Raw genomic sequence first — 21919 nt, 5'->3', positions numbered from 1 at the left:
TTCATCCAGTATTCTATCCTATACCACATCTGTCTTATTTTTGGACAGTCCCATATCATATGTACTAAAGTTGCTTCTGGTAAGAGACATTTAGGGCATTTGTTAAACTTTAGATTCCCATACTTATTTCCTTTAGCAGGTGTATAATAGGCATTATACAGTAATTTTACATGTGATTCCCGCCAAGTTGCCGAGAGTGTAGCTGATATAACCCTAGATATAGATTGTTGGATTACTTCAGGGTTAAAAATACTATTTGGGGTTTCCAAACTCCATTTTAAATATATTTGTTGCAAGTTTGTAGGTCCTCTTATCGAATTCAGTGTATAGTATATTGAAGATATTGACATATTACCGGATTTTGCTATTGCTATCCAATTTTCTAATTGACCCAGATTCCAATTACAGCCAACATCATTCATTAAGCCAGATACATAGTGTCTAGCTTGCAGGTAGGCGAAGAAGTCTTTTTGCGGGAGGCAAAATTCTCCCCTAATATTTTCATATGATTTAAGACATCCTCTTTCTAAATCTATCACTTGGTATATAAATTCCAGACCCATGTTCTGCCATCTTTTGAATACTGGGGATTGTAATCCCGGTGTAAAATGGGGGTTGCCATTAAAGGATAAAAATTTGGACACTCTTGTATCTACTCCTAAAATCTTACCTATTCGCCACCAAGCTATGATTGGGTTAACAATAGTTTTGATTTTCTTAATCTCTTGGGGTATAAGACTACGTTTATAGTGAGTTAGTGCTGTAGGTAGAAAAGGAAATGTTATATTTTGATCTAATTCATTATTTGTAACATAGTCTCTTTTATGTACCCAATCAATAACAGTTCTAGCGAGAAAGACATAATTATAGATTTGTAGGTCTGGAAGTGCCATACCTCCAAACTTTTTTGGGAGCATGAGTTTTTGTAATGCAATTCTAGGTTTTTTGTATTGCCATATAAAACCTCTTAATACTTTGTTAAGGTTACGAATATCATTTCCCTTTAGGAATAGAGGTATATTTTGAAGGACATAAAGTATTTTAGGGAGGAGTACCATCTTATAAAGGGCTATACGACCTGATATTGAAAGCGGGAGGTTTTTCCAACTTAACATATGTTCTTTAATTTTAGATAATACTGGGCTTATATTTAGTTTATACCATGACTCGGGGTCCGGTGAAATATGCATGCCTAAATATCTAAGCGAATGCGTAACCTCAGTAAAGGGTAGGTTCTCTATTGATTCTGGTGTTTTTTTGATCCAGAGTAACTCAGACTTAAAAGTATTCATTTTATAGCCTGAGAAGGCTCCAAATTTTTTTATAATTGTCATAAGTTTAGGTATATTTCGTTTAGTATTGCTTATGTATACTAGAACATCGTCGGCATATAGGGCTATTTTAAGCTCTTTTTTACCAATTTTTACCCCCTCCAGATGTTGTCTTATTGCAGTGGCTAATGGTTCAATAATTATATTAAATAGTAACGGGGAGAGGGGGCAGCCCTGTCTTGTTCCCCTTTTAAGCTCAATAATTGGTGATTTTAATCCATTTACTATTAATCTTGTAGATGCTTCTTTATATAAGCTGTTAATAAATTTTGGGAATTGATCTTTAAAGCCATATTTGTGTAAAGAGGATAACATATGATCCATATTAACTGAATCAAATGCCTTTTCGGCGTCAATCGCTAGGATCGCTAAGTCATCAGTATCTTTTTTTTCTGCTTCTGGTCTCGTCTCTAAATTCTTAAAATATTCTATAGTGGAGAAAACTTCCCTTATTTTTGCTGAGGAATTCCTATTTGTCATAAATCGGGCTTGATCTTTATGGATAATATGTGGGAGAAGGATTTGTAGTCTTTGTGCCAAAATTGCTGTAAGTATTTTGTAGTCAGTATTAAGCAACGCAATTGGTCTATATGATTCTTTTTGATTGGGGTCCTTACCCGGTTTCAATATCAGTGACGTAAATGAGACAGAAAAATTTGGGGAGATTGGTTTACTATGAATATATATATCATTATATAAGTTAGTTAAGTGTGGGACTATTTGTGTTGCTAAGATTTTATAGTATTCATTAGGTAGAGCATCAGGGCCAGGAGCTTTATTTGAGGGAAGCTGTTGTATGGTTTTATTTACCTCTGATTCAGTAATAGGCATATTTAGAGCATGCAATAGATCAGGTGGTAGAACCGAGTGTACTATTTCTGTCCAAAACTCCTCACTTTGTCTGGGGTTCGAGTTTTTAAATGAGTATAGATTTTGATAATAATCTGTAAAGATTTTCAATATCTCCTCTGTTGATGTTATCGATTTTTCCTTATCTTGGATGAGTTCAATCATGGATGATCCCTTATCTCCTTTTATCAAATTCGCTAAGAGTTTCCCTGTTTTATTGCCGTATCTGTGCATCTTAGCCTGGAATTTTACTTCTTTTTGAGTGGTCCTGTAGATCATAAGAGTATCTCTATCTTTCTTAGCCTGGGTGTATCTTGACCAGTTCTCTGCTGTCTTAGTTAATAAATATCTGTTATATGCATTAATGACAGCTTTTTGTGTTTCATTCTCTCGTTTCTTAAAATTTTTGGTTCTATATATACTATATGCCAAAATTTCTCCTCGTAGGACTGCCTTACTAGCTTCCCAAAAGATTTCTGATTTATTTAAATATTCCTGATTAAGTTGAGCATATTCTGCATATTTAAGATTGAGCCAATTCTTAAATTTATGATCTGTAATAAGAAATCTTGGAAACTGGAAGCTTCTTTTATCATAAGAAGGGTCTTCACCCTGAAAATTTAAAAGTATGGGGGCATGGTCTGATATGGTAATAGGCATAATTCCTGCCTCTACTTTAAGTTTAATCATTTTTTCATCTATCAAAAAAAGGTCAATTCTTGAAAGTGTACTATGGGCCATGGAGAGACATGTATACTCAACTCTATCAAGATTTTGCATTCTCCAAATATCCCTTACCTTAAGGTTATCAGTGATCTGTTTAAATTTTTTTGTTTCTAGATTGTCTTTTTTATTTTTTGGAGCAGATTTGTTATGTCTAGATCTGTCTAATGGGTAGTGTGGGGCCATATTGAAATCCCCTCCTAATATTAAATATCCTTCTTTATATAAGAGAATTTTAGCTTGTAACGTTTCCCAAAATTCATGATTCAATCTGTTTGGACCGTAAACGTTACATAGGGTAAATATTGTATTTACTAATTTAATTTTTACCATTAGGAATCTCCCTTCTATGTCTGCATTTATATGTAATATTTCATATTTCAGTTTTTTCCCTAATAATATAGCTACTCCCCTTTTACGATCCTTACTAGGGGAAAAAATGACTTCTTTCACCCATGCTGTTTTTAATTTTAAAACTTCCTCTGTTTTTAGGTGTGTTTCTTGTAAAAAAGCAATGCTTGTTTTTATTTTCTGAAGATATGATATTATTGCTTTCCGCTTAATGGGTGAAGTGATGCCTCCTATGTTCCATGACACTATCTTGTAATTACTTGTCATTTCTATTCTCAGTTAAATATATAGTTGTTGTGTCTTTGATTAAGGGGGAAAGAAAAAAAAAAAAAAAAAAAAAAAAAAAGAGAAAAAAAAAAAAAAAAAGGGGGGGGGGGAGACCTAGACAAAAAAAAAAATATATTATTCCCTCTCCCCATTTTTTAGTGTGATAAACTTTGTTTATTGTGTCCTGAGGATCACAATGTTGTGAAACTTCATTAAATCTATAAAAAATTTTAGTCACCAAGACCAAATCAAATGTTTTAAACTCAGATATTAGGAGGTGGAAAAAATCCCTGACTATCTTCACTTTTCTGTATATCAACTTAAATTTTTTAATTTTGAGTTTATCTTCCCTAACATTATCTCTAATTTGCACAGTACTGGTTACTATATTGTTGTAATACCTGATTGGGCTAGTAGTTTTTCTGCCTCTGCTATTGAGTCAAATAAGTGGACCTTCTCATTGATCCATATTTTAAGCTTAGCAGGGTAAATCAGGGTTGCCCGTACCCCCTGATTGATTAATTTTGTGCATAGTGGTGCTAAGGTTCTTCTTCTTGCAGCTGTATCTGCAGAAAAATCTTGAAACAACATAATTTTTGAGCTGCCTATATATATTGGCTGATTCTTTCTGAAATATTGTAATAACTTAACCTTGTCCTGATAATTCAGTATCTTAGCAATTATGGGTCTTGAACGAGTTTTTCCTTGATCTCCTGGTGGCCCTCCTAACCTGTGTGCTCTCTCTATTGTAATTTGTGTTTGGGGTTGGGGCATTTGCAACAATTGTGGTAAAGTAATCGTTATTAGCTTAGTTAAGTCCTCGTATTGATTTTCCTCTGGCACCCCCACTATTCTAAGGTTGTTTCGCCTAGAGCGATTTTCTAGGTCCTCTAATTTTTCCTGTATTTTATTATAATTGTTTAAAGAAGCTTCCAGCTTAGTAGCCTGAGCTATAGTTAGGTCTTCCAAGTCTGACAGCCTTTGTTCTGCCTCTGATAGTCTCGCAGAGAATTGTCTAACTTCATTCGCTAGAAGTGAGATATCTTGTTTTATCTCACTTCTGAGGTTATCAAATTTTGGAGTTAAAGCTTCCGAGATACTTGCTACCAGTGATTGAATGTCAAATACTTCATGTGTATGAATAGGGTTTGCAGGTTCTGAATGTATATCTGCAGATACCTCAGTATTAGGCTTAGTTTTTCTGTCTCTCTGCCTGGCCGCCATAACTGGTGATGAGGATTTGTGCTGAGTGCTAATAAATTTATCCATGTGCCACTAAGTGAAGAAAAAATTCTAGTTCGTGAGGGGGAAAAAGTGAGAGGGAGGGGGAAGTGAAAGTGATGAAGAATATTAGTGCAAAAAAAAAAAAAAAAAAAAAAAAAAGGTGTATAATTGTGTTTTCCTGAGTGTTCTGTTGGGATAAGAAAAAGAGGGTATTTTTAAAGATAGAATAGATGAGAAAAATAACAAGAAAGCTCAATAAGGTGAATTGTGTAACAATGTGTTAAATCAGTTATGATGGGCGGCAGAGGAATTTTTGCAGTCGTATTAAATACTTTGAGACGTTTCAGAGTTTCCTATGGTGCTTTAAACTAAAGTGTGTTACTCAGAATATTTTGATGAGTTTTATTTATTTCCCAGGGTGTTTACAAATAGGTATTTAAATAAGTTGGACAAGAATATCAGTATTCTACCACTCTTTCTTAATTAATTCCCTGAAAAAATAATACTTTGGGGATTTTATACAAAATCTATTTCAAAATCAATATCTATTTTCTTTATGTCTCTTTGCTTATTCCTCTAATTGTTCCTTTGGTGTCTATTACTTTCTCTCTTTACTTTCTAGTGTGTACCTGAAAGTGTATTTGAGATTGATTTGTTTTAAGTGTTTTTCAGAGTTCTCTAACACTATAACACTTTAAGGCTATCCAAAGTTACCAAATTAGAGTTATGTAGACAGTATTAGCACAACCTTAATTCCTATTATAAATGAATTAGTATAGTGTATTTAAAGATAGTGTCTGCGGTCTTCTGGATATGTAAACTTATACCCTAGATTTTAATTATCTAAAAAATACTTTCTATTACATAAAGATTTTTACAGTTGGGTAATGTTGTATTGTTAACTTTAAAGTAATTTATACTTGTCTCCCTTTTTCCCTCTCTCTTCCCCCCCTCCTTTAACTTGTTTTGTCTATACTTTAGCAAATGTGAAATATCTTATAAATGCAGTTTGCTACAGTATATCTATGTGATTAGCAAGCCCCAGCTTGCAATTATCTTTTTATAAGGACTTTATACTGTTCTTAAGGAGAAAAAAACCAAGAAGGAAGTAAAAAAATAAAAAATAAAAATAGAAAAAAGGAGAGGCTAAAGAAAGTTCAGTTAGAATGTATCAAATAAACTTAAGCTCTTTTTAGTCCCCGGGATGATGGAAAGTCTGGGAAAGGTTAGTTACCAGTTTGATACAAAAAAAAAGTACAAAATGTTACATTGACAAAGCATCTTTCTTTTCTCAAACAAAATGCTGTGATATATTCGCTGTTATTTTATTCAATATTGCCATACACTTTTTCTTCCTGCGGTTAAAGGTCCTATATGGACACAGTTGAAAAGACTGTTCACAATAACTTCCAATAGGCCATGAAAGGAAAAGAGACAATACTTTACCGCTATCCGTTCTATTTCTTCATACTCTTCTACATATGAAGGTGATATCTGCAATTGTTGTATGGAAGTTCCTGCTTGCGTTATAGTTAGCCTCTGAAATTAGGCAAGGTGAGCCTTTCCTGTATGGGATGAGCGTTAGCAAAGCCCCATTTATCTTAAAGCAAAATTCCCCCGAGGTCTTCAGGCTCTGGATCAGTCTCCTCACCTCCTCTCGCGCAGCACCGGTGGGAGAGGAGGAGAGACAAAACAAGTAAAGCTGCGCCGGCGAAGGACTACCATAGAGTCTCTGGTGAAGCAGTGTCTAGGTCGCACTATACTCCGGTCAGCTTCTCTTACGTCTCAGCGGGTGCGCCGCGGCTCCTTCTGATGACGCCTCCAGTCTCCAGCTCCAGTTCGGATGTGTGGCTGTGGTGAGTTCCGTATAGTCTCAAGTTTTTCTGCCCGTTCCAGGGGCCATTGTGTTCTGTAGGAGATAGCTCCTTTTCCTCTATTCTGCGCCTCAACAGCCCAAGTGGGGAGTCCTCTAGCAATGCTTCAGGGGCGCTTTAGTGGCTTGTTAAGAGTTTGTCAGGTAATGCTGTTTTGTAGATTTTTCCCGGTGGTTATGTTTTTAGGGGTATCAACAGTTTTTTAATTCTGGCTCCAAGAAATATCTTTAAAGAGTATGAACAGAGCAGAAAAAAAGGGCGCCTCCTAGTGTAGCCAATTTTTATAAAAGAAATAATGCAAAAGTAAGCATACTCACAATGTGTGAAGGCAGAGATAATGCCTAGGTGAACGTTCTGGGAACTTCACAGTGTCCCAGCTAACTGTGCACTTTGCTGAGGGCTGCTCCTCCCAAACGCAGAAAGGATATCTGTAATCTGGAAATCAAGAGAGAAAACAAGAGGGCGACCCCTAGTGCAAATCAATGTGGAACCAGTGATGAATATCTGTTGCAGCTTGCGAATGGATACTCACAGAAAGTATTGCACCCTATAGTGCAAATGAAGCATACTAGGAATAATATGGTGTCCTAGTGCACAAATCCGCCCAAAAGCACTGTCGTGATGAGAGGTGAACTTCAAATATATCAGGTTGATGAAAAAACAGGCACCTGGGGTAGCCACCTGTTTATCATTTGCCTGAGGAAAAAGCGTGGTTGGCGCTTAGAAACGCGTTGCAATTTTACTACAGATGTCGTTGTAGATCTGTGTATTTTTTTAATTAAACTTTTTTATCGATACTGGAGTTCTCTGTTTTTTCATCAACCTGATATATTTGAAGTTCACCTCTCATCACGACAGTGCTTTTGGGCGGATTTGTGCACTAGGACACCATATTATTCCTAGTATGCTTCATTTGCACTATAGGGTGCAATACTTTCTGTGAGTATCCATTTGCAAGCTGCAACAGATATTCATCACTGGTTCCACATTGATTTGCACTAGGGGTCGCCCTCTTGTTTTCTCTCTTTAAAGAGTATGTTTTACTCCTACCCGCCTCTCACGCAGCATCAGTGGGAGAGGGGGTATTGCGGCCAGGAAAATGTACTTAAAAGTAGAGGTCTCTTATCCTAATGTTCTTTAAGGAATGTATGTATATCCTTTTAATCTGAACAATGTCCGTGCAGTGGGTTAGATTTTCCACTGCTAAGGTTCCGGCAGCGGTGTAATCGGCTATCCAGGTGGCTACCCCAGGTGCCTGGGGTTAGGCGCGGGAAAAGCTCCGCCAAAAGCTTAGGGATTGGAGTTCTCTGAGCCAGCACTCTGCAAGGTGCGCTTAGCTCCTCCTCCGGAACCTCTCTCCCAGATAGAGCCAAGAGCATGCAATTTTAAACAACTTTTTAATTTACTTATATTATTTAATTTGCTTTGTTCTGTTGATATCCTTTGTTGAAAAGCATATCTAAATAGGCTCAGTAGCTGCTGATTGGTGGCTGCACATAGATGCCTTGTGTGATTTGCTCACCCATGTGCCTTGCTATTTCTTCGACAAAGGATAGCTGAAAAATGAAGCAAATTAAATAGAAGTCAATTGGAATGTTGTTTAAAAGTGTATTCTCTATTTGAATAATGAAAGAAAAAAATTGGGTTTCATTTCCCCTTAATAAATATCTGATACAGTCGTATTAGTTTCAGTTTTAATTTAAACACTTTTAACTTTTCCAGGACAAAAAACAAAATAATGTTTAAATGTTTTCCTTTCATATGAATGATAGAAATCCCTAACATTTTACTAAAACCATTTTTGCTTCTTTTCAAGTAATTATATACACATTTTTCTGACTTCGCTAGAGGGTATAGTTCCTATACTTAAAGAAACTTTGTAAAGTTCTATGTTACTGAAAGAGCTGTTTGGTAGGGATCAGGGTGGTGTCAGGTTTAGGGTAATCCTTACACTAGAATACTATTAGCCTTGACAACTAAATAATTAACCCCTTCAGTGCCGGGATTTCAGAAATGTGGTGCGCAGCTGCAGTTAGCGGCCTTCTAACTACCAAAAACCAATGGCAAAGCCATACATGTCTGCTATTTGTGAACAAAGGGGATCCCAGAGAAGCTTTTACAACCATTTGTGTTATGACTGCACAAGCTGTATGTAAATAATTTCAGTAAGAAACTGATCAAACTGTTTAAAGGAAGTGATAGCAAAAAATGCTAACAATTCTACAGTATTTTGGAGACGTTTTTATAGGAAATTTCTGGTAGCAAAGGAGTTAAAAACTGTTTCAAACTAATTCCTAGCTATAAAGGGCATCTAAAGTTACAACAACACACAGCTAAGCTGGGGAGCTGATCTGGGGGTACGATTTTGTTATTGTGACCCGTAAGGAATTTATTTCCTCCATATTAGGTTAAATTCCTCATCAGTTAAATGTATTAATCTAAAATGATACAGGGTTACATAGAAAAGTTGAATATAAATCATGGTCGTCATCTGCCAAATTGACTGAAGTATTGTTATCAGTGCATAAAACTATAGATGATGGAAGAGTACATTACCTTACAAACCATGGCTGACTTTGCTCCGAGTCGCGCGGCCTGGATACACTGGTTTGCTCCCTTGCCCCCAAAACCAATAAAAAACTTGCTTCCATGGATAGTCTCTCCAGCTATCGGCAAACGTGGGGTTACACTGTGCAAGTGAAGAAGAGGGGTGTGCGTGTAAGATACATACAACACATTTCATCTCATAAATGTGGATCTGTGCACATCCATCCTAAACTGTCATAACCGGGTCCAGTTAAAGGGACATGAAACTCACATTTTTTCTTTCATGATTCAGATAGAGCATGCAGTTTTATAAAATGTCTAATTTATTTGTATTATCAATATTTTTGTTCTCTTGGTATCTTTTGCTGACAAGCAGGGATGTATGCTTAGGAGCCGGCCCTTTTGTGGAGAACTATATTGCAGCAGCTGTGCAAGAATGTCATCCATTTGCAAGAGCACTAGATGGCAGCACTATTTCCTGCCACGTAGTGCTCCAGATGCCTACCTAGGTATCTCTTCAACACAGAATATGATGGGAATAAAGCACATTTGCTAATAGGAGTAAATTGGAAACGTTTTTAAAGTGGTCTGCTTTGTCTGAATCACAAATGAAAAATTTTGGGTTTTTAAAAAACTTCTGTGGATCAATTTCTTTATTAAGGTAGCACAATATAGTGACCACAGATAGTTATTGCACAGCTAGTTCCCCCATCACCCTCCTCCACGTTATTATAACACAGTGGCTAGATTCACTTAAAGGGACATTAAACTGCTGAGCATAACTACAGTAGGTCGGTTATTAATCTTCATACTACTGCATTTCCTCCTGTACCTGCAGCTCTCTTTAAAGCTCATTACTGAAAACCAGAAAGTAAAGCTCTGCATCTTTATACTGGGAGCCGCCATCTTGTATTGCTGCATCATGTGACAGAAGCAGTGCACTCTCACAGATCTGTGTTATCGGCTTTCTGACAGCTGTAGCTCTCACTTCAGTTTAGCTCACATAATACAGAGCAGAAGAGTTACGTTTTTGCAGTTTTTTTGGCTCACTTTAAAAGTTACATCATAAAAATAAAAAGCCCTCAGACATAATATAGAGAAATGCAACTGCTGCAAAAACAGCTTCAGACTCTGTATTGTGGGCGCTAAACTGTAGTGCATACGGCAAGTCAGAGAATTCAACAATATTGAAGCTCCAAAATGGCCCCAGTGTGAAGATGCAAAACTTTACTACCTGATACTTCTAAGGGGTTAAAATAGGAGAATGACCTTGAAAAGAGCTGCAGGCACAGAAAAAAACAATAGCATGGAGAGTGATAACCCTGCAGTTGTACCCAGCAGTTTAATATCCCTTAAAGGGACATGAAACCCAACAATTGTATTTCATTATTCAGATAGAGAATACAATTTACAAAAAAGATACCAATTTGCTTCGTCCTCATCTTATATTTTGTTAAAGAGATAACTGGATAGGTAGCGTGCACATGCCTGAAGCACTACAGGACAGGAAATAGTGCTGCCATCTAGTGCTCTTGCTAATGTATAACATTAGTACTACATGACAGGAAATAGTGCTGCCATCTAGTACTCTTGCTAATGTATAACATTAGTACTACATGACAGGAAATAGTGCTGCCATCTAGTACTCTTGCTAATGTATAACATTAGTACTACATGACAGGAAATAGTGCTGCCATCTAGGGCTCTTGCTAATGTATAACATTAGTACTACATGACAGGAAATAGTGCTGCCATCTAGTACTCTTGCTAATGTATAACATTAGTACTACATGACAGGAAATAGTGCTGCCATCTAATACTCTTGCTAATGTATAACATTAGTACTACATGACAGGAAACAGTGCTGCCATCTAGTGCTCTTACTGATGTATAACATTAGTACTACATGACAGTAAATAGTGCTGCCATCTAGCGCTCTTGCTAATGTATAACAGTACTACATGACAGGAAATAGTGCTGCCATCTAGTTCTCTTGCTAATGTATAACATTAGTACTACATGACAGGAAATAGTGCTGCCATCTAGTTCTCTTGCTAATGTATAACATTAGTACTACATGACAGGAAATAGTGCTGCCATCTAGTTCTCTTGCTAATGTATAACATTAGTACTGCATAACATGAAATAGTGCTGCCATCTAGTGCTCTTGCTAATGTATAACATTAGTACTGCATAACATGAAATAGTGCTGCCATCTAGTGTTCTTGCTATTGTATAACATTAGCACCACATGACAAAAAATAGTGCTGCCATCTAGTGCTCTTGCTAATGTATACAATTAGTACTACATGACAGGAAATAGTGCTGCAATCTAGTATTCTTTCTAATGTATAACATTAGTACTACATGACAGGAAATAGTGCTGCCATCTAGTGCTCTTGCTAATGTATAACATTAGTAGTACATGACAGGAAATAGTGCTGACATCTAGTACTCTTGCTAATGTATACAATTAGTACTACATGACAGGAAATAGTGCTGCCATCTAGTACTCTTGCTAATGTATAACATAAGTACTACATGACAGGAAATAGTGCTGCCATCTAGTGTTCTTGCTAATGTATAACATTATTACTAGATGACAGGAAATATTGCAGCCATCTAGTACTCTTGCTAATGTATAACATAAGTACTACATGACAGGAAATAGTGCTGCCATCTAGTGTTCTTGCTAATGTATAACATTATTACTAGATAACAGGAAATAGTGCTGCCATCTAGTGCTCTTGCTAATGTATACAATTAGTACTACATGACAGGAAAACAGAATTTATGTTTACCTGATAAATTACTTTCTCCAACGGTGTGTCCGGTCCACGGCGTCATCCTTACTTGTGGGATATTCTCTTCCCCAACAGGAAATGGCAAAGAGCCCAGCAAAGCTGGTCACATGATCCCTCCTAGGCTCCGCCTACCCCAGTCATTCGACCGACGTTAAGGAGGAATATTTGCATAGGAGAAACCATATGGTACCGTGGTGACTGTAGTTAAAGAAAATAAATTATCAGACCTGATTAAAAAAACCAGGGCGGGCCGTGGACCGGACACACCGTTGGAGAAAGTAATTTATCAGGTAAACATAAATTCTGTTTTCTCCAACATAGGTGTGTCCGGTCCACGGCGTCATCCTTACTTGTGGGAACCAATACCAAAGCTTTAGGACACGGATGAAGGGAGGGAGCAAATCAGGTCACCTAAATGGAAGGCACCACGGCTTGCAAAACCTTTCTCCCAAAAATAGCCTCAGAAGAAGCAAAAGTATCAAACTTGTAAAATTTGGTAAAAGTGTGCAGTGAAGACCAAGTCGCTGCCCTACATATCTGATCAACAGAAGCCTCGTTCTTGAAGGCCCATGTGGAAGCCACAGCCCTAGTGGAGTGAGCTGTGATTCTTTCAGGAGGCTGCCGTCCGGCAGTCTCGTAAGCCAATCTGATGATGCTTTTAATCCAAAAAGAGAGAGAGGTAGAAGTTGCTTTTTGACCTCTCCTTTTACCGGAATAAACAACAAACAAGGAAGATGTTTGTCTAAAATCCTTTGTAGCATCTAAATAGAATTTTAGAGCACGAACAACATCCAAATTGTGCAACAAACGTTCCTTCTTTGAAACTGGTTTCGGACACAGAGAAGGTACGATAATCTCCTGGTTAATGTTTTTGTTAGAAACAACTTTTGGAAGAAAACCAGGTTTAGTACGTAAAACCACCTTATCTGCATGGAACACCAGATAAGGAGGAGAACACTGCAGAGCAGATAATTCTGAAACTCTTCTAGCAGAAGAAATTGCAACTAAAAACAAAACTTTCCAAGATAATAACTTAATATCAACGGAATGTAAGGGTTCAAACGGAACCCCCTGAAGAACTGAAAGAACTAAGTTGAGACTCCAAGGAGGAGTCAAAGGTTTGTAAACAGGCTTAATTCTAACCAGAGCCTGAACAAAGGCATGAACATCTGGCACAGCTGCCAGCTTTTTGTGAAGTAACACAGACAAGGCAGAAATCTGTCCCTTCAGGGAACTAGCAGATAATCCTTTTTCCAATCCTTCTTGAAGGAAGGATAGAATCTTAGGAATCTTAACCTTGTCCCAAGGGAATCCTTTAGATTCACACCAACAGATATATTTTTTCCAAATTTTGTGGTAAATCTTTCTAGTTACAGGCTTTCTGGCCTGAACAAGAGTATCGATAACAGAATCTGAGAACCCTCGCTTCGATAAGATCAAGCGTTCAATCTCCAAGCAGTCAGCTGGAGTGAAACCAGATTCGGATGTTCGAACGGACCCTGAACAAGAAGGTCTCGTCTCAAAGGTAGCTTCCAAGGTGGAGCCGATGACATATTCACCAGATCTGCATACCAAGTCCTGCGTGGCCACGCAGGAGCTATCAAGATCACCGACGCCCTCTCCTGATTGATCCTGGCTACCAGCCTGGGGATGAGAGGAAACGGCGGGAACACATAAGCTAGTTTGAAGGTCCAAGGTGCTACTAGTGCATCCACTAGAGCCGCCTTGGGATCCCTGGATCTGGACCCGTAGCAAGGAACTTTGAAGTTCTGACGAGAGGCCATCAGATCCATGTCTGGAATGCCCCACAGCTGAGTGACTTGGGCAAAGATTTCCGGATGGAGTTCCCACTCCCCCGGATGCAATGGCTGACGACTCAGAAAATCCGCTTCCCAATTTTCCACTCCTGGGATGTGGATAGCAGACAGGTGGCAGGAGTGAGACTCCGCCCATAGAATGATTTTGGTCACTTCTTCCATCGCTAGGGAACTCCTTGTTCCCCCCTGATGGTTGATGTACGCAACAGTTGTCATGTTGTCTGATTGAAACCGTATGAACTTGGCCCTCGCTAGCTGAGGCCAAGCCTTGAGAGCATTGAATATCGCTCTCAGTTCCAGAATATTTATCGGTAGAAGAGATTCTTCCCGAGACCAAAGACCCTGAGCTTTCAGGGATCCCCAGACCGCGCCCCAGCCCATCAGACTGGCGTCGGTCGTGACGATGACCCACTCCGGTCTGCGGAATGTCATCCCTTGTGACAGGTTGTCCAGGGACAGCCACCAACGGAGTGAGTCTCTGGTCCTCTGATTTACTTGTATCTTCGGAGACAAGTCTGTATAGTCCCCATTCCACTGACTGAGCATGCACAGTTGTAATGGTCTTAGATGAATGCGCGCAAAAGGAACTATGTCCATTGCCGCTACCATCAAACCGATCACTTCCATGCACTGCGCTATGGAAGGAAGAGGAACGGAATGAAGTATCCGACAAGAGTCTAGAAGTTTTGTTTTTCTGGCCTCTGTCAGAAAAATCCTCATTTCTAAGGAGTCTATTATTGTTCCCAAGAAGGGAACCCTTGTTGACGGAGATAGAGAACTCTTTTCCACGTTCACTTTCCATCCGTGAGATCTGAGAAAGGCCAGGACAATGTCCGTGTGAGCCTTTGCTTGAGGAAGGGACGACGCTTGAATCAGAATGTCGTCCAAGTAAGGTACTACAGCAATGCCCCTTGGTCTTAGCACAGCTAGAAGGGACCCTAGTACCTCTGTGAAAATCCTTGGAGCAGTGGCTAATCCGAAAGGAAGCGCCACGAACTGGTAATGCTTGTCCAGGAATGCGAACCTTAGGAACCGATGATGTTCCTTGTGGATAGGAATATGTAGATACGCATCCTTTAAATCCGCTGTGGTCATGAATTGACCTTCCTGGATGGAAGGAAGAATAGTTCGAATGGTTTCCATCTTGAACGATGGAACCTTGAGAAACTTGTTTAAGATCTTGAGATCTAAGATTGGTCTGAACGTTCCCTCTTTTTTGGGAACTATGAACAGATTGGAGTAGAACCCCATCCCTTGTTCTCTTAATGGAACAGGATGAATCACTCCCATTTTTAACAGGTCTTCTACACAATGTAAGAATGCCTGTCTTTTTATGTGGTCTGAAGACAACTGAGACCTGTGGAACCTCCCCCTTGGGGGAAGCCCCTTGATTTCCAGAAGATAACCTTGGGAGACTATTTCTAGCGCCCAAGGATCCAGAACATCTCTTGCCCAAGCCTGAGCGAAGAGAGAGAGTCTGCCCCCCACCAGATCCGGTCCCGGATCGGGGGCCAACATTTCATGCTGTCTTGGTAGCAGTGGCAGGTTTCTTGGCCTGCTTTCCCTTGTTCCAGCCTTGCATTGGTCTCCAAGCTGGCTTGGCTTGAGAAGTATTACCCTCTTGCTTAGAGGACGTAGCACTTTGGGCTGGTCCATTTCTACGAAAGGGACGAAAATTAGGTTTATTTTTTGCCTTGAAAGGCCGATCCTGAGGAAGGGCGTGGCCCTTACCCCCAGTGATATCAGAGATAATCTCTTTCAAGTCAGGGCCAAACAGCGTTTTCCCCTTGAAAGGAATGTTAAGTAGCTTGTTCTTGGAAGACGCATCAGCTGACCAAGATTTCAACCAAAGCGCTCTGCGCGCCACAATAGCAAACCCAGAATTCTTAGCCGCTAACCTAGCCAATTGCAAAGTGGCGTCTAGGGTGAAAGAATTAGCCAATTTGAGAGCATTGATTCTGTCCATAATCTCCTCATAAGGAGGAGAATCACTATCGACCGCCTTTATCAGCTCATCGAACCAGAAACATGCGGCTGTAGCTACAGGGACAATGCATGAAATTGGTTGTAGAAGGTAACCCTGCTGAACAAACATCTTTTTAAGTAAACCTTCTAATTTTTTATCCATAGGATCTTTGAAAGCACAACTATCCTCTATGGGTATAGTGGTGCGTTTGTTTAAAGTGGAAACCGCTCCCTCGACCTTGGGGACTGTCTGCCATAAGTCCTTTCTGGGGTCGACCATAGGAAACAATTTTTTAAATATGGGGGGAGGGACGAAAGGAATACCGGGCCTCTCCCATTCTTTATTAACAATGTCCGCCACCCGCTTGGGTATAGGAAAAGCTTCTGGGAGCCCCGGGACCTCTAGGAACTTGTCCATTTTACATAGTTTCTCTGGGATGACCAACTTGTCACAATCATCCAGAGTGGATAATACCTCCTTAAGCAGAATGCGGAGATGTTCCAACTTAAATTTAAACGTAATCACATCAGGTTCAGCTTGTTGAGAAATGTTCCCTGAATCAGTAATTTCTCCCTCAGACAAAACCTCCCTGGCCCCATCAGACTGGGTTAGGGGCCCTTCAGAACCATTATTATCAGCGTCGTCATGCTCTTCAGTATCTAAAACAGAGCAGTCGCGCTTACGCTGATAAGTGTTCATTTTGGCTAAAATGTTTTTGACAGAATTATCCATTACAGCCGTTAATTGTTGCATAGTAAGGAGTATTGGCGCGCTAGATGTACTAGGGGCCTCCTGAGTGGGCAAGACTCGTGTAGACGAAGGAGGGAATGATGCAGTACCATGCTTACTCCCCTCACTTGAGGAATCATCTTGGGCATCATTGTCATTGTCACATAAATCACATTTATTTAAATGAATGGGAATTCTGGCTTCCCCACATTCAGAACACAGTCTATCTGGTAGTTCAGACATGTTAAACAGGCATAAACTTGATAACAAAGTACAAAAAACGTTTTAAAATAAAACCGTTACTGTCACTTTAAATTTTAAACTGAACACACTTTATTACTGCAATTGCGAAAAAACATGAAGGAATTGTTCAAAATTCACCAAATTTTCACCATAGTGTCTTAAAGCCTTAAAAGTATTGCACACCAAATTTGGAAGCTTTAACCCTTAAAATAACGGAACCGGAGCCGTTTTTAACTTTAACCCCTTTACAGTCCCTGGTATCTGCTTTGCTGAGACCCAACCAAGCCCAAAGGGGAATACGATACCAAATGACGCCTTCAGAAAGTCTTTTCTAAGTATCAGAGCTCCTCTCACATGCGACTGCATGTCATGCCTCTCAAAAACAAGTGCGCAACACCGGCGCGAAAATGAGGCTCTGCCTATGATTTGGGAAAGCCCCTAAAGAATAAGGTGTCTAAAACAGTGCCTGCCGATATTATTATATCAAAATACCCAGAATAAATGATTCCTCAAGGCTAAATATGTGTTAATAATGAATCGATTTAGCCCAGAAAAAGTCTACAGTCTTAATAAGCCCTTGTGAAGCCCTTATTTACGATCTTAATAAACATGGCTTACCGGATCCCATAGGGAAAATGACAGCTTCCAGCATTACATCGTCTTGTTAGAATGTGTCATACCTCAAGCAGCAAGAGACTGCTCACTGTTCCCCCAACTGAAGTTAATTGCTCTCAACAGTCCTGTGTGGAACAGCCATGGATTTTAGTGACGGTTGCTAAAATCATTTTCCTCATACAAACAGAAATCTTCATCTCTTTTCTGTTTCTGAGTAAATAGTACATACCAGCACTATTTCAAAATAACAAACTCTTGATTGAATAATAAAAACTACAGTTAAACACTAAAAAACTCTAAGCCATCTCCGTGGAGATGTTGCCTGTACAACGGCAAAGAGAATGACTGGGGTAGGCGGAGCCTAGGAGGGATCATGTGACCAGCTTTGCTGGGCTCTTTGCCATTTCCTGTTGGGGAAGAGAATATCCCACAAGTAAGGATGACGCCGTGGACCGGACACACCTATGTTGGAGAAATAGTGCTGCCATCTAGTACTCTTGCTAATGTATAACATTAGTACTACATGACAGGAAATAGTGCTGCCATCTAGTACTCGTGCTAATGTATGTATAACATAAGTACTACATGACAGGAAATAGTGCTGCCATCTAGTGTTCTTGCTAATGTATAACATTATTACTAGATAACAGGAAATAGTGCTGCCATCTAGTACTCTTGCTAATGTATAACATAAGTACTACATGACAGGAAATAGTGCTGCCATCTAGTGTTCTTGCTAATGTATAACATTATTACTAGATAACAGGAAATAGTGCTGCCATCTAGTGCTCTTGCTAATGTATAACATAAGTACTACATGACAGGAAATAGTGCTGCCATCTAGTGCTCTTGCTAATGTATAACATTAGTACTACATGACAGGAAATAGTGCTGCCATCTAGTGATCTTGCTAATGTATAACATTAGTACTACATGACAGGAAATAGTGCTGCCATCTAGTGTTCTTGCTAATGTATAACATTAGTACTACATGACAGGAAATAGTGCTGCCATCTAGTGCTCTTGTTAATGTATAACATTAGTACTACATGACAGGAAATAGTGCTGCCATCTAGTGCTCTTGCTAATGTATAACATTAGTACTACATGACAGGAAATAGTGCTGCCATCTAGTGCTCTTGCTAATGTATAACATTAGTACTACATGACAGGAAATAGTGCTGCCATCTAGTGCTCTTGCTAATGTATAACATTAGTACTACATGACAGGAAATAGTGCTGCCATCTAGTGCTCTTGCTAATGTATAACATTAGTACTACATTGCAGGAAATAGTGCTGCCATCTAGTGCTCTTGCTAATGTATAACATTAGTACTACATGACAGGAAATAGTGCTGCCATCTAGTGATCTTGCTAATGTATAACATTAGTACTACATGACAGGAAATAGTGCTGCCATCTAGTGATCTTGCTAATGTATAACATTAGTACTACATGACAGGAAATAGTGCTGCCATCTAGTGCTCTCGCTAATGTATAACATTAGTACTACATGACAGGAAATAGTGCTGCCATCTAGTGCTCTCGCTAATGTATAACATTAGTACTACATGACAGGAAATAGTGCTGCCATCTAGTGATCTTGCTAATGTATAACATTAGTACTACATGACAGGAAATAGTGCTGCCATCTAGTGATCTTGCTAATGTATAACATTAGTACTACATGACAGGAAATAGTGCTGCCATCTAGTGCTCTCGCTAATGTATAAGATTAGTACTACATGACAGGAAATAGTGCTGCCATCTAGTGCTCTCGCTAATGTATAAGATTAGTACTACATGACAGGAAATAGTGCTGCCATCTAGTGATCTTGCTAATGTATAACATTATTACTACATGACAGGAAATAGTGCTGCCATCTAGTGCTCTTACTAATGTATAACATTATTACTACATGACAGGAAATAGTGCTGCCATCTAGTGCTCTTGCTGATGTACAACATTGCTGCAAAACTGCTGGCATATAGTGCTGCAGACATGCACTTACATCCCTGCTTTTCAACAAAGGATAATGAAGAACACAAAGAAAATTTGATGGAAGCAAAATGAAAAGTTGTTTAAAATTGTATGTTCTATCTGACTCATGAAAGAACTTTGGTTTTTATGTCCCATTAAATTGATAAAGACATTTACAGTGAGAACTCTCTCCATTTCCTTAGTCCCTGTGGAGACGGATTACTAAAGCAAGACAGAGCTCTCCAACACTTTATTGGATGAATCTGTGGGGGTATTGGAGAGCTCTCTCTCACTGGTGCAGAATGATTATGTTAGGGATATGAATTTAGTGACGTGGAATAAAGTTTATTTTACTCCAGGACAGATTTATAGATCCCTTTTAAAGTCTAAAAATAAAAACTAGCTTTGTGGTCAGCTCATCTGTTTATTCTTTAAGCAACCTTTAATGCAAACATTTTTTTTTATTTTTTTATTTTAAGCCTTTTGCAATTTGAAGGTTTTTTTTGCAGGCTACAGCATCAAAGGCTCAGCCTTCAGATGGTGAAATAACTATGTATCTGCATCAGATTTTAACCACTTGGCTGTCAGAGAGGGACGTTGCACACTGCTCCGACAGCTAATGGGTTAAGGCTTAGATCACTATTTCTGATCATACATACTAGTTTTCATTTGGCAAGGGGACAAGTAATATCATGAGTATGACTTCATAGTCTATCGCCATGGAGATCCTTGCCACAAACACAAGTTACCGGTGACCTCACTGCTCATGCCTGCAGAAATCCTACCTAGCGTGGCCAGATACCACGAACTTAGTTAACCTGCCCAACATCATTATTTTAGGTCTGTTCCATTCATTTCACTTACATTAAAAACAGGATTATTTATGGAGCAGGCAGCGATAGCACAAGATGGCAATCTCTACCCCACCATGCATTGAAAGGATCAGGGTGAAGGACATAAGCAAGCAAATAAAAAAAAAAAAATAGGTTTAACACATAGTTAAAGTCAACTCAAGAGCTGCATTGAGCTGATGATCCTGATCTCGTGACCAGTAGTGCATTGTTGCTCCAAAGTTGACTTAACCCCTTACTACCAGTAGTTATTTGTTACAATGTAAACAAATAAGTAAAAAATTGAAACCACATGATTGTTTATGTGATTGCGTGATTTTAATGATGGGATCGGGTCTGGGGGGAGTGCCTATGACGCTAGGCAAGCCCTCCAGCCCAAGATCTCAGTTAGGAAGCCGTTATGGCTTCAGAACAGCTAAACGGCGCCCTAACGGCGCTAAAGCCCTGCGAGGTTAGGATGGAATGGAACGTCATAACAGCGGGAAGGAGTTAAAGGGACATGAATCCCAAAAGTTTATTTCGCGATTCAGATAGAGCATGCAATTTTACATAATTTTCTAATATACTGCTATTATACAATTGTCTAAGTTCTCTTGATATCTTTTGTTGAAAAGCAAGGACTTAAGCTCAGGAGCATCCATAACAGTATATGGCAGCAGTTTTACAAGAATGTCATCATTTGCAACAGCACTAGATAGCAGCAATATTTCCTGCAACATAGTGCTCAAGACATCTATCTAGTTATCTCTTCAACAAAGAATACTATAGGAACAAAGGAAATTTGAAAATAGAAGTAAATTGGACCCTTTTTGAAACTGTATGCTCTGTCTGAATCAGAAAATAAACTTGTTGGGTTTACTATCCCTTTAAACTACGTGCTTAAAGACACATGAAAGTCAAAATCAAACTTAGTGTAGATAGAGCACGCCAGTTTAAGTGCCTTTTTCAATGTACTTTGTTCTCTTTGTATCCTTCAGTGAAAAGCACCAATGCATCACTGGGAGCTAGCTGATGATAATAAAATGGCAGAACACATTAAAGCATTTTCTTTTGCTACTTTTATATGCACTTTATTGCAGTACATTTATTCCTCTTTTAAAGTGATGGTAAATTCTAGCGTTTCACAAATGCAAGAATTTGCCAATGTTAGAAATAAAAGGGACCTTCATTCATCAGTTTTAAAAAACTACGTACAAAGTATCTTTATTTTGCCGCTGCCAGTCCTTTTTTTTCAATGAGGTGATGTTTCAACCTCCTAGCCAATAGCCTTGCTAGCCATACGGCACTGTGTGTAACACTTTGGCAGCCACAAAATAAAGATATTTTGTATGTACTTTTTTAAAACTGATAAATGAAGGACACGTATTTCTAACAATGGTAAATCCTAGCATTTTTTTTAAACACTAGGAGTTACCATCACTTTACGTCTTTTTAATGCCTCAGCTCATAAACACTTATTGGAAATAGGGATGCACCGATACCGATACTAGTATCGGTATTGGTGCTGATACTGAGCATTTGCATGAGTATACAGTAATGCAGAGTAGGCACTTGCCCAAAACGTCAGGTGCCTACTCTGCAGTGTTACAGCGCTGTGAGGGAGGATGAACGGTTACACACACACTACCATTTGTAAATAAACAGTGCAACACCCCAAGCAAAGGTTAGATGTGGCATTAAGCGAGCTTGCAAGTACAGACTGCAGATGAAGTGGCTTTAAGAACTACAAAGTCATCCGGTAGATAAG

General features: G+C 39.0%; 1 protein-coding gene across 2 annotated transcripts in view; it reads right to left on the bottom strand.

Moving 5' to 3' along the window:
• RBKS (ribokinase) overlaps positions 1-21919 on the bottom strand; it is a 463219-nt gene that overhangs the window by 392283 nt on the left and 49017 nt on the right. For both annotated transcript variants that reach the window (XM_053712653.1, XM_053712654.1), the window contains exon 3: positions 9176-9308. In XM_053712653.1, the coding sequence (XP_053568628.1) occupies positions 9176-9308 (133 nt within the window). The remainder of the gene's footprint in view (positions 1-9175; positions 9309-21919) is intronic.

Source organism: Bombina bombina, chromosome 4, assembly GCF_027579735.1.
Source record: "Bombina bombina isolate aBomBom1 chromosome 4, aBomBom1.pri, whole genome shotgun sequence".
NCBI classification, from domain to species: domain Eukaryota; kingdom Metazoa; phylum Chordata; class Amphibia; order Anura; family Bombinatoridae; genus Bombina; species Bombina bombina.
Note: the sequence above shows the minus strand (reverse complement) of the source record. Positions and strands in the feature narration are given on the sequence as shown.